The sequence below is a fragment of the Panthera leo genome, chromosome A3 (genome assembly GCF_018350215.1).
Source record: "Panthera leo isolate Ple1 chromosome A3, P.leo_Ple1_pat1.1, whole genome shotgun sequence".
Lineage (NCBI taxonomy): Eukaryota > Metazoa > Chordata > Mammalia > Carnivora > Felidae > Panthera > Panthera leo.
The window spans coordinates 128,369,181-128,382,935 of record NC_056681.1 but is presented as its reverse complement, the minus strand read 5'-3'; the positions used below and the strand labels follow the sequence as shown (position 1 = coordinate 128,382,935).

Here is a 13,755-nt window from a genome sequence, read left to right as displayed (position 1 = left end):
ACAAAAACGATCATTTCCTTTGCATAGCAGTGCTTGTAAAATTTCTTGATTTTAATGTTTGTTTATTTTTGAGAGAGAAAGAGAGAAAATGTGAGCAGGGGAGGGGCAGAGAGAGGGAGACGCAGAATCCAAAGCAGGCTCCAGGCTCTGAGCTGTCAGCACAGAGCCCAATATGGGGCTCGAACTCGCAAACCGTGAGATTATGACCTGAGCTGAAGTCGGACGCTTAACCAACTGAGCCATCCAGGCGTCCCTGCAGTGCTTGCAAAATTTAAAACCAAGTTATTAACTAAAGTGCTTGAGTTCTAATAGTCAGTGATGAGGTCCTTGGTTCCAACCACAACTGTTAATCGAATAAGTTAGTTAGAACTAGAATTCCCCACAGATGTTTGAACCTCTACCTGTATCAACCTCCAAATGAATGACTTGAATTCTTAGCCTTTACACTAAATTTTCAGGCTAATATGAGCCATGTGAAAAATACTTGTAATATAAAAAAAACAAACAAACAAGGAATGCATCTCCAAAAGAGATTCAAAAGAACTGTATCTCCAAAACTCTCTTTTTTCCAAAAGAAAAAAAAAAGTACTCGCGATAGTGGGGCACCTGGATGGTTCAGTCTTAAGTGTCCGACTCTTGATTTCTGCTCAGGTCTTGATCTCATGGTTCGTGGGATCGAGCCCTGCATCAGGCTTGGGATTCTCTCTCTCCCTCTCTATCTGTCCCTACCCTGCTCACTCTCACTCTCAAAATAAATAAACTTTAAAAAAAAAAAAAAGTTTAAAAGTACTTGTGATAGGGTACTGGGCAGACTTGCCAGCTTGGAGACGGGGAGAGCAGCAGCCAAGACTGGCAAGCAGAGGAGGAAAAAGTTCCAAAGGCAACAGAGCTCAGCAGTTGAGACCACAGGTGGGAGGTTTTTTCGGGAGAGACATGCCCCGCCACCAAACAGCGAGAATTTTGTTTTACAGTAAGGTCCCAAGACGGCAGGAAGAGAAGGAGAAGGACTCACATTATTTATTTACTCTGTATGAAACTAGGTATTGTTGAAGGATCCAGAGCAGGAATTGGGAGTCCAGTTAAAGGTGCTCAGACCTAAGCGTGGAGCAGACATTAGAAAATGTCTACAGAGACTTCCGTGGATAATTCTATCACCAAGTCATACACTACATGGAATTCATGCAAAAATTTTTAGGGGCTCGATTTCACCACAGCTGAGCTGTCGGCCTGCCACTGAAAGCAGGTAATGTGGGTGGGGCACTGGACGTGCTTCCCGCTTCGCAACTGGAAAGAACAAGGTGGCGTATTCACTGTGACGCAGGAGAACCGTAACGTGTACAAGACGCACACGTGAATTAGAAAGAGTCAAGTCAGATTTAGACTACTTGCACATCTGTGACAGAGGCAAATGATTTCCCAATTAGAACATCTCGCGCTTAGCCAAAAACGAAAACGTCAAACATGTTAAGTATTCTCCATCCCAAGAACGGGAACAAAAACAATCTACTGGATTTAAGAGCCGTTTTGGTTTCTTCTACAGCATTCAATGCCCTTTCAACGATCTTTTCAGTTACCTTGGTCACAGCTTTCGGAGAAAATGTAATGGCATCCACCACCGTGAGGAGGTCGCCCGGGTGGAGGCGATCAAAGTACTTCACGCAGACGTCATAGGCGCGGAGCCACTCGGGTGAGGACTCCGGGACTTGTTTAATGAGGTGCGGGTCTCCAGTCCAGAACAGCTTCTGCAGCCAGATGGCGTACAGAGAGCTCGGGGAAAGCATGTGTCCATCCTTTGCGGGGATTTTGGGAACAAGTTTGGAAATAGATAAGATATTCTGACTTGAAAGAACTGGCTCCAGGGCTTCAAGAGGATTCGTGCTGTCATCGGTCAGCTTTTTGTAATTAAGACCTAAAGAACGAAAAGAAAGAAAGGGAGTGGGTTCTTTCCAACATAAACATACAGGAGCTTTCACACACACACACACACACACACACACACACACACACACAGCCCTCTGGACTGCTGAAGGGAAAATTTTATCTACCAATTTATAGCAGATATTCTGTCGATTACAGAGATCAAAAGATGTGAGCTCCTGTCCCAGCCTGCGAGGCGGTCAGCTGTGCGGTCCTCCACAGGCCGCCCGCTTCCGCGTGCCTCAGGTTTCCTCAGGTGCCTCAGGCGTGCACACTGGAGAGGGCTTATCCCCTGGCTTCCTCCATCCTTCTACGTCCTTCCACGGTACCTATATTTCCTTTGACCAGCATGCTCATCGCACTGCATTCTATTTCCCCATAGTTCATCTGCCATCCCACCAACTACCTGCAGGCAGGGATGCAATTTTGCTCCTTTTCTTCCATCTGGTCCAGCTTCTAATTTGGCTACTCGGTAAACCACTGACAGACTGAAATAAATTCTCACAACTGTTTTAAGTATTGAATGAATATAGATTTCAAAGTAAATTATAAAGTATTATACAGACTGGAGAGGTATTAATGTGTTTAACGTCTTAGTTAGGAGCTTAGAGAGACAGGGGTACCATTCTAAAGACTGCCACCATTTATCAAAGGTGCAAATGCTCTTATTTTAAGGGTTTCACACATCCTTAAAACACAGAGTCTCCAGTGAGGTGAAATTCGGTCAAATTGCCAAATGTGAAGTGTCCCAGCCCTGTCCTTTCTATAGATAAAATAGAACCACTGGGAGTAGGGAACAGACCTCTGGAGGATTAGTCAAAAACTCCAGATCTCAGCACCAGGCCTACAGTAAGACAAAGTCAATGTGTGACTTTCAATAGGTCTCTTATAGTTTCTTTGGTATTTAATTCCTTAAACAGTAAGTAAAGGAGTTGCAAAGATAATAACTAAAGTCAATTAGCATCAGATCCTGTGATTTCTGGTCTCTGCCAGTCACAAAATGCACAAACATGACTGTGCACAAAAAAATTAATTCCTGGCTTTAGTTTAAAGAATGAGTTCAAGCAGGGAAAGGATCGTCTTACCTGCAGCAACGACCTTAAATTTCTTCAGCAGCCGAATGTGCGTTTCTGGCTTAATGGCATATTGCCCCAAATCTGCACAGCCACAGCTTTCCAGAAGAGAGAAATAATATAGCAACCTTTCGTGATCAAAGCCACCTATAGCGGGGTAAATATACTTGACCATGTGCTTGTGAAAGGCTTCAGGATCAGTCTTCAAAGTCTCAAAGAGATGAAGGGCTTGGGCTCGATTTTCAATTTCTACTGTGGACAAACTGAAATTAAGGACAAAGAAATTGTGTTAAGGTTTGGTCCCTTTAGTAAACAATTTGTTGTTGTTTTTTTTTCCCCTGACTGAAAAAGACAGGCCACTTCTTACAAGTCCCTTCTTCTTGTCAATCAATTTCAGCAAACCACCAGAATGTGGGCTGTTTATATAAGGGCAAATAGGAGTGTTAAATGCTTAGTATTATACAATTTTCGCATCCTCTCATATGGGTCACAGCAACCCTGTGAAGTAGGGTTCACATTCCTTCAGATGGGAGAGTCACCCAACACTTAACATCCAGGAGATGAACCCAGACTTGTCAGCTTCCGTTATGCATTATTTATTCATGTCACAAGAAACACTTAAAATCTGAGCTTCATTATAGAAATGTAAACAACCTTATTGTTTCAGGAATTTAGGAAATGGTGGGGGAGAAGAAACAAGTCCAACTTTGAGGCATATAAGTTTGACACCCAAGAGCCCCGAACTGCTATTCAATACACCCACATTTGATACTGTGTTCAAAGAGAATTAAAATGGGAAAGAACAGATATGTTCACTTGACTTATCTGTGGTAATGAATGCCATTAGAATGAACACACTTCTTGGTATTTTCACCGTGATTTAGAGGTCTTTATAATGTAATAAAAAAAGGTCATTTAAGGTTAAAGTACTGCAAACAATTTTTAAGGAGTCTTAGTTTGGTCAATCAGTTTTTATTTCCGGGGGTAAAGGGGAAGACTTAATTTTGGTCTTGGCTTCTCCCCGGACAGAACATAATGCCTCCAGCCCGGTGTAACCCTGATGCCCCGTGCAGAGTAAGTCAGCACTCATAGAAATGTCCAGTCTCCGGGGCATTCAGCAGTAGCATACAAAGGCTGCGAGGGGTGCCAGGGAGACTTCTGGCGGAATCAAAGTTAGATCACATACAACTGAAAAGCAGCATCTCTGAAATATGATGCCCTATTTAATGGAATCCCCACTTTTAGGAAGTGCCAAGACATGTTTTTTGGTTTAAGGACATAAAGTTAATACAAATTATGTTTTAAAATTTTTATAAGGGTGTGAGGATACTTGGGATACCAGCAGCAATCCATAAAGTGAAAATATCAAGTAATTTTTTTAAATACTCTTTTAACTGTCACTTCTCGAGAAACTCTGTTTTTCTATTAAGACATAGTTCAAACATCTATAAAAATGTCCCCAGTCTATAAAAATGTCCCCGACTGCCTCCTCTGAGCATCCTTCTCTTCTGGCACTCATAACGTGCTGTGACTTTTCATTACCTTGTCTGTCTCCCTCACTAGGCTACGTACCACTTGATGGAAAAGATGATACCCTATCTTCGTCTTTAGTTTCTTAGTTCCAAACACCAGTGTGTGGTAAAAAGGAAACATTCAACATGTGTCTTATGAATGCCAAACAGATGGGTGGATGAACAAAACGTAGGTGTCCTCCAGGGACCAGGCACCCTGCTCGTCGCGGGGCGAGAGTATAAAGATTTACAACAGGGGCGCCTGGGTGGCTGAGTCGGTTAAGCGTCCAACTGTTGCTTTCAGCTCAGGTTATGATCTCATGGCTCCTGGGTTTGAGCCACACTTCCAGCGTGGAGCTTGGCTGGGATTCTCTCTCTCTCCCTGTCTCTCAAAATAAATAAATAAACTTAAAAGAAAAAAAAAAAAAGATTGACAACACAGAGCTCTACCCAGCAGTTTGAAAAACTAGTTGAGTTCTAAATACTTAAGAGTTAAAGCACAATGCAAAATAACGGTAAGGACAAAGGCCACACACAACCATATTCTAATTAACAGTAGGATCACTAAAGCTGTATCTTGAGAGGAGGTAAATGTCAATGTTAACAGAAGGCTTACTGAAGGAAGCACTTGAGCTTGGCACTGAAAAAAGGAATGAAGCAAAAAGAGTTTAACAGAGGTATCGAGACAAGAAAGCACAAGGTCTGTACAACAAATGAGTATAAATGAATGGCTGGTCAGAAAGCAACCTTGATACTATCACTATTCAAAGTATGCAATGTCACCTCTGAAATATACTGTACGCTCAGTCGTGTATGAACGCGATTCACAGAATTTCTGATGTTTCTGCATAATTTGTAAAACGAAGTCTGCAGTAAACAGCAAACCGTGTAACCCCATGAAGACAGGTCATATGGATGAAAACTTGCAGGCAGAACAGCATGCCAATGGAGGGGGTAGGGGAACACACATGCACTTCTTAGGCTGATTCCTAAGCAAGGCAAGTGAAATCTAAGTAATTACCAACCTACAGACGAGAGACTGCCATCAGAGAGGTTAAGCGACCTGCTTAAGACAAAGGGTCCACATCTGTTTGGACTTGGCTTGTGTTCTGCTCAGCTCATCACAAAGTAGCCTTTGACTAATGAAGGTCAAGTGTCTGCAGTACCAACCATGTCAAAAACAGGAGTTTTTCTGTAATGAACATTAGTTCTCTCTCCCAGCAGCAATACTCTCAAAGAGTTCTCCTGTCATACTTCATTCTTAACACCCTGATAAACAGAATACTTGAGATAGACTCATCTACAAAGTGGTCAGTGATTAAGCCCTAACAGTTTTAGTTCACTGGTGATTGGCTTCATTCTGAATATAGTCTCTCCTAACCAACACGACTTTCCCCTTTGCCCACCCACTTATTCTTCTGTGCCTACAATTCGGTTTGTCCAATGTGCAATTTTACCTACTTATCTTGTCAAGAGAGATCTGGAATACCTTTAGTGATACATGATTAAATGCCAAAACCTGCCTCTTCAGTAAATTACAATGTGCTAAGATCTTTTATAGACGCCAGTAATCAATAACCCATTTTAATAGTTTCCATTGAAAGAAGCTGTTATCTTCCCTTTGGAACAAGAAATGAAAACTCTGCTTGGAAAACAATTCCAAAGAACCCACATTCAAGAGAATACGAAGAAATACCATGAAACCACTATGGACTTTTCACTAATCAAATTAATGATTACCCTTGAAAACAGTTTAAGTGCTTTATCTTGAGCCAAGTTTTAGCCATAAAGCAGCTTATATATATAATGCATATTTAACTTTCAGAGATTAACTAAAGGAAGAAACTAGCATGAGTTGTACCCGGTGCACAAGGAATAAATTAATAGCACTAATCCTTTGATTAGTGTTCTGTAATGGCTTCAAGTTGTCAATCACCCAAAAATGTGATTCAAGAACAGCATGTATTGAAAGAACTTATATTCAAATAGGAAAACAAATTTATTTAAATATGTTTTTCTTTACTCAGTCTGAGACTGATTGATAATAAAGTTCTATTACCTGTCTGAACAATACCGAGAAGAGGAAAGGAAGGAAAAAGGACGGTGGGACAGGAGAAGGCAGACGGCAGCTGGGAAAGGCAGAGACAAAGGGATGGGGATATGGCTTCACACAGTCCAGATGTACTAACTTCCAGGCATTTCCGCCAAAGACTAATCCTAAAAGTTTAAAGACATATGGGTCCAAATTCATGACCCTGATCATGAGCGAACAGGGTTCCTCCACTGATGCCTGTGCAAAGAGACAATTCTACCCTCTAAGTTATAACTACTCTGACCTGAGGGAAACAATCCAAGGTATTTACCACACAAATGCTCAGAATGAACTTGACGTGGCCGACTTGATGTGCAATGCTGCCTGACAGTTGCACATGGGACTACAAAGAGAAAATAAGGTCACAATAGTCGTGGCATTTTTCAGTTTTGCCAACATTTTGGCCAAGTCTTTGTAAAATGAAAAATGGAATTTAATTTTACAAGTTCACCTACACGGTTGATGAGATGACCAATAATGAGCATCTCTGTCTATTTCTTGTCATACAACTACTCAGATCCTCTGCGGAATGTTGTATATGAACAGAGCATGATGGGGCAGGCCATGAGAATAGGCTTTGTCTCCTCTACAACGACAATCCTGACACCTTAGATTTTCACTGGTTTACATAGTCTCATATTATTACCTAACAAAAAAATATTTTCAAAGACATCACAGCACAGAAATAGATGAATAGGTACCATTTACTGAGCATTTAGATGTTAAGTGCCATGTCAGATCATTTATTTCTCACAAAGCAGATACCTTATAATTAATATTGACTTGAAAAATAAATATTCAAAGATAAGACGTACAATGTTGGGCTAATACTGGTCATAGGATGGGTTTGGTGTATATGATCTGTTTCCAGAATTAACAACAGCTGTTTTTTGAGCACCTACCACATGTCAGGTATTTTGTATAAATCTCTGAAATCTCACAGCAGTCCAGTCAAATGGAATGAGAAAACTCATTTTGCAGGCAAGGAAACCTAATACATACAGGGCTGAAGCAACGTGTCTACCTGGCAAGAACACTTTAGTAGGAAGTCACAGAGCCAGAGTTTGAACCCAGGATTCAGAGTCTGAGCACTTTCCACCAGATGGAAACAAGCCAAAGTGCATTGTCTTGCTTACATTTTATGCCAGTGTCAGGAGCTTTTGACAATTTGGGAGAGAAGTGGCCTTAATGGTCACAACATGGAAAGGAAGGTTGCAGATGTACGCAAGGAACGGCTTCCATTTTGGTAATGGTGGTAATCAGTTCTTCCATTCTTAGGAATGGCAGGTTTCTTCTTAGGCACAATGCAAATCAGAGTGTGGGTCATGATCCACAACCCCCTGCCCTTAGGCCAAAAGAAAGATCAAAACCAAATTTAACGACTACAGAAGGCCTATGACCTGAATATCTATATTCAAACTTCCTACTCTAATATGGATTTTTTTTTCCTGGTCCTGAGTTTTTATTTTATCCTAATTTTCAATGTTACGAGCTACTTTTAGTAAGCCGAGCTACCTTAAATCCTCTCTCTATACGCTAACTATTCTCACACTAACTCCTCAACCAAGCCAGGCTTCCTTAAGGGAGGAGACAGAGAAAAGGCCACGATTTAGAATCCTTTACAGTGTGGCCGTGTGGACACAATTCTGCCTCTGAGCAGCAGCAATCCTGGGACACATGTCCTGTGTATCTTCTGTTTCAATTCAGAAAGAGACAGATGCCTTACAGTTTATTCATCCTCCCACAGCTAGAACTTGCCCTGGTTCATCCCTGTACCTGAGAACAAAAGAATCCTACCAAAGAATATGAAACTGATTGTGAAAAATAGAAGAGTGCAGGCAGGTTCCATGCGCCAGGGGGCCCCTTGCCACGCGTCTAAAGGAGACTGAGAAGGCGGTATCATGATCTCTGACACTTGGGTAATCACCTGGTGATTCAAAGGTGGCTATCAGAGTGAAATGAAAATGCAGGATGCAGGCCTTCAGATCTGCTGTTTAATTAAGAAGGGAAACAATGGAAAGTGTCACCAAGGATGACAGTCGAAGGGAGTTCTGGCCCCTACTTACTTCTCCTGTGCTAAGGTGCCATGTGCTCCAGCCACAATGGTTTTCCTTTAGTTATGCAAAATACCAAGATCTTTCCTGCTCCAGAACCCGTTCCCTCTGCCTAGACTGCTATCTACAACTTGTGCGCTTCCTTTATGGTACTTACTAGGACTAGCAATTTACTTTTTGGCTATTTTCAAGTGCGTGCATGCGTGTGTGCATATGTGTGTGTGAGTGTGTGTGTGTGTGTGTGTGTGTGTGTGTGTTGAGAGTGGGCACATCTCCCCTATTACAATATAAGCTTTGTGAAGGTAATAATGTGTCTGTCTCATTCAGCACTTAAACCTAAGCTTAGAATAGGAAGACACTATAAAAATAATAACATGTAGTGAGTGAACAAATGTGGTACTATTCAATCGTCTAGAAGCATCCTCTGGTATTTTAAAAATGATCTTGTGTCCAAAACTTAAAGATGCTCACAGAGTCAGCAGAATTGACAAGAATAATAACAGGAATAACGCAACAGTATGACAGAGCCGCCAGGCTATATACTTTCCACAGATCCTCTCTTACCTTTACAACCTTACAAGGCAAGGATAATGGTCGGATCACTGAGGAAACAATGACTCAAGAGGATTAAGAGGCTTGCTCACAGCTACAAAGTTGGGGTTATGGGCAGCAGATGTGGACCAAATGTGGCCAGACTCCAAAACCCGTGCCCTCATGCTAAGCCACGCATACACTGGTAGTTGATGGTATAAGTATTTCTGCTGGTCTCTTCTAAAACGTCCCTCTTCTAAAACATCCAGAACAGCCCAGAAGTGAAGTTGGCCACCGAGGCCGTAATGAGTGATAGATATACATCAGCCCTGAGCATGGGGAGCTGAACATGCCCTGCAGAACAGCCGGGGTGTGCCAGCTGGAAGGGACGCCAGGCACACGTGGCCACTCAAAGTCATCACTGATATTTACAATGACTAAGAAGAAAACAATGGGGCGCGGGGGAAATAAGGGGAAGAAGGAGACCAAGAATTCAAGTATGGGTGTTTACGATGATTATCTCCTTCTCACAGGAGTGAAATTCCAGGAATAACTGCCAGTAATGATGTACTGGTCATGTGAAAAGGGGTGCAGGTTTGATATTTTACCGTGAAGTCATTTAATTTTTGTTATCCCTTAGAGTTGAGGAAAATAAATTCCCGAGAACTGAATTACCTTGCATCGGGACATACAGCTAGAGACTGACAGTTAGTATTTGATCCAGCTACGGTGATTTGAAGGCTTATGCTCCACTGCATAATGCTGCCTCACCCAAGACGGTGTGCGCCCCTCTGTATGTGAGCTGGGCAGGGAATATCTCCAAACTCAACCAACAGGAAAGAGAATGTAAAATTACAGGAAAATCAACTTTTCAGGGAAAATGACTTTTTAAAGGGACAGAAAAGCAAAAATCTTCAGGAAAGGAACATTATTTTTCTGACCTATTAACTTCTCATAGGCATTGACTCAACAAGTAAATGTTGGGCAATCTCTATTCTATTAACAAGGCTGGTTTCAAATGCCTGTCTTACCAAGTGTGATTAAACAGTAAGGCGAACCGCATCTTTTAAATAAGGAATGAGGGGCACCAAACACCACTTGCTAAATCAATATTAGGTGTTTTGTCACTCACGAGTAATGATGCCAGGCGGTAATGATTTCCTGCTTTTGTAATTGCTGTGCGTCTCCATAATCACACTGCTATCAGATATAATGATATGCTGTGAACAGTCTTGCACGTTACTAGATTGCCTGATAATTTATAATAAATTCAGACCAATGGACCAATCCTGCTTATATAGATATGATACCCTTTTATGTAACATTCAATGAAAGGAAAAAGATATTTAATAAAATGCCAAGATATTTTTTAAATGCCAATGTGCATAACAAACATTTATTTGAACCTATTACTGGACTTTAAAAACGGTGCAGTGCAATATTTATCACAGATAAGACTATCACCCGTGTGGTCATTTGTTTAGCATCATCCAATTATAATCTGTCGCCCACACTAGACTACAGGTTCCAAGACAGCTGGGATGCCAGTGTTTGCTGACTACTGTAACCTGAGTATCAACACTGTTCCTGGTACACGGTAGATTCTCAATAAAAGCAAACAAACAAACAAAAGAAACCTCTGAATAAACACACCAACATTACAGTAACTCAGGGCTATTATTACTGAAAAACAAAAACTAATAAACTGTTGTTGGAATATGGGTGTATCAGGAGACATATAAAGAGAGAACGTACAGATGTTGGTCTACTCCAGGTCAAAAGGAAAGGTGAAACTGCACTTCACAAGGTCAAGATCCTTCTAAAGTAGAACTGAGAAAAGACAGACACGGAAATAAACGTACATCTGAATCGTGCACTTACCCGCTGTCCGTGAACAGGAACTCCAAATGCGTCATGAGAACTTCCCAGCGGGAGACACTGTAACGCTGTGCCAGAGAAAGGGCAATGCTGTAGACGTTCTCCTCAAGTGTTCTTCAAGAACGTCCATCAGCCACAGGGAAGGGAAAGAAGAGAAACACATTACCCTTAATCAGCAACAAAACTGTTCATTAGGACTCTCTCCAGCTGCAAGGGGTGCAGCCGGCACCGGCCTTAAAAGACATTTCACAGCAATTCAGGAAATGTACTTCCCAGGCATGTTAATGCCCCTTTCTCACCGCGGTGCACTGCAACTGACCAAGGAACTGTCCAGAATGGTGGTTCTCCACCGAGGGGGATTCTGTCCCCCAGGGGACATCTGACAGTGTCTGATTATCCTGGCAAGAGAGGAGGAGGACAGCGTTACTGGCATCTAAGCGGGGAAAGGACAGGGATGCTGTCGAACTTCCCGCAAGGCACAGACGGCTCTCCCACAAGGCATTATCCAGTCCAAAATGCACGGAGGTCAAAAAATTCTGGTACAGACACCAGAGCCTACAGGCCAACAACAGTGCAAAGGAAATGTATCCCTGCCCTACAGGCATGTATCTGAGAAAGCACAGTCACTCAACAAATGTTTATGTTTTCCAGACTGTATCAGGTATTGTGCTAGCTACGTGGGACACAAAGACAAACAAGACATTTCTTATGGAACTCACAGCCTAGTGGAGGATGTGAGATGTCAACCAGGAACCAAATACAACAGGGTGGGGGGGGGGGGGGCGGTGCTACCAGAGGACTTCAAATACTGACAGCAGAGATGAGGGAGTGACCGATTTGAGCTGAAGCCTGGAGGATAAAAAAGCAGAACTGAGGGAAGGTAGTTACGAGAGAGAAGAGCCAGAGGGCTTCTGAGAGAGAAGGCATGGGGGGTGGGGCAGGAGGGGTTCCTGCCAAGGGACCTGCACCTTATCCTACCGGCAGTGGAGAGCCAGAGGAAGGTTTAAACCAGGGCATGGGGTCACCAGACTTGAGACCTTTTAGGTTTATGAAGAATTCTGGGGCCCAGCACCCACCACGAAGGCCATTCTGCAAAGACTACGACAGCACCTCTATTTCCCAGAAACAGAAATTCTAAGGATGAAATTCTCGTTTGGAAGATTGGTGGACAAAACCACAGGAACAGAAATGAAATATCTGTTCTTATTAAGGGATATCGCTAAGACTATATACATGCTAACTGAGAAAACCAGGACGTTTCCTTCTATGTTCGATTAGCCCACAGTTGGTAAACATTTTCTGTGAACAGCAAGACGGTAAATCTTTTAGGTTTCGCGGCCATACGGTCTCTGTAGAAAATTCTTCTTTTTATTATTTTTTTAAATTCTTGTTTTTCCACAAACCTTTAAAAATGTAAAAACAACTCTGTGTATGTGGACTGTAAAACATAGGCCCAGGGCTGGAATAAGTCTGTCACTGCGTGAAGTACTAGGTCATTGCCAATCAAAAATTTCTTCAAGTATTTACTGAGTATACTCTACGGAATGAGAAATCGTTGAGAATAGAGACCATTAGCAATTCATCCTTTCTCTGAGGGGAGTCTGACACAGTGCCTGACCCCAGGACCGTGCTCACTAGGTACCGGTACCTTCATCACCTGAGAAAGGTGGGAAGAAGCCAAGCTCTGTGTGCCCTCCTCCAGGTTACCCCAACTAAGCACCGAAACCTATTATCTAAGATACATGGACAATAAAGGATGGATAAAAGGCACTTATAGAAGGCCAATGCCATCAAAATGGATGCACGATTGGCAAGAAAACGAAGACTGGTCACGCTGTGTACAGTGAGGGGGCGGGGGGCTGCCGAACAGGAGGAAGCAGATGCGTCAAGGATTTTTGTATGTAACACACTGAATGCCCGCCTCCAAATTGGAACTGCGAACTCAAAGACGCCACACCCACTCTGACATTTTAAACAAGCCATTCAGAGAATGTTGGATATTTTTCTAGGTAACAAATTATGGAGAAGGTTCTATGGTATGTTTGTCAAAAGCATGTATTTGTCCTCTAGGACACACTTCAAATAGCATCCTGGATCCTTACAAAAGAAAGTAAAGGACAAAAACCCTGGCAAAATGTAACAGATGATGTTAAGACATGCCTTACCTCGTAACCTGCATTCTGCATAATAACCTTCTTCTAAGAAACCATGAGCATGGGTGGCACCCAGGATTACCAAATGCCCGGAGGAGAAGCCCACTGGACTTGGCAATGGGAAGCCGAGTGTCACCCCTGGGCTGTGTGACCTTGAACAACTGTTTAAAGTTCTCTGGTTCTCAGATCCCTCTTCCAAAAGCGAGGAGGTTGGATTAAGTGACCCCTTCAGTCACTTTCAAATTAGACATTAAACAGCTCCATGACATTGTGAACCTCCAGGAGAACAGAGGAGGAGAGAAAAAACTATTCCATATTTCTCTTAACTAAATCCCACTACAGACTGTTCTTACTATCTTTTCTTTGATCTGTCTATTCCCCGCCTTACTCTAAAGAGAATTTGGGGTGGGGGTGCCTGGGTGGCTCAGTCGGTTAAGTGTCCGACTCTTGATTTTGGCTCAGGTCATGATCTCACAGCCCGTGAGTCTAAGTCCCTCATTGGGCTCTGCGCTCACAATGCAGAGGCTTCGTGGTATTCGGTCTCCC

General features: G+C 42.5%; 1 protein-coding gene across 5 annotated transcripts in view; it reads right to left on the bottom strand.

The window, feature by feature from the left end:
- The window catches only part of NBAS (NBAS subunit of NRZ tethering complex), a 329,015-nt gene that overhangs the window by 87,429 nt on the left and 227,831 nt on the right, over nt 1–13,755 (bottom strand). For all 5 annotated transcript variants that reach the window (XM_042933639.1, XM_042933641.1, XM_042933640.1 and 2 more), the window contains 3 exons: nt 11,060–11,170; nt 3,003–3,253; nt 1,575–1,909 (listed from right to left, as the gene is read on the bottom strand). In XM_042933639.1, the coding sequence (XP_042789573.1) occupies nt 1,575–1,909; nt 3,003–3,253; nt 11,060–11,170 (697 nt within the window). The remainder of the gene's footprint in view (nt 1–1,574; nt 1,910–3,002; nt 3,254–11,059; nt 11,171–13,755) is intronic.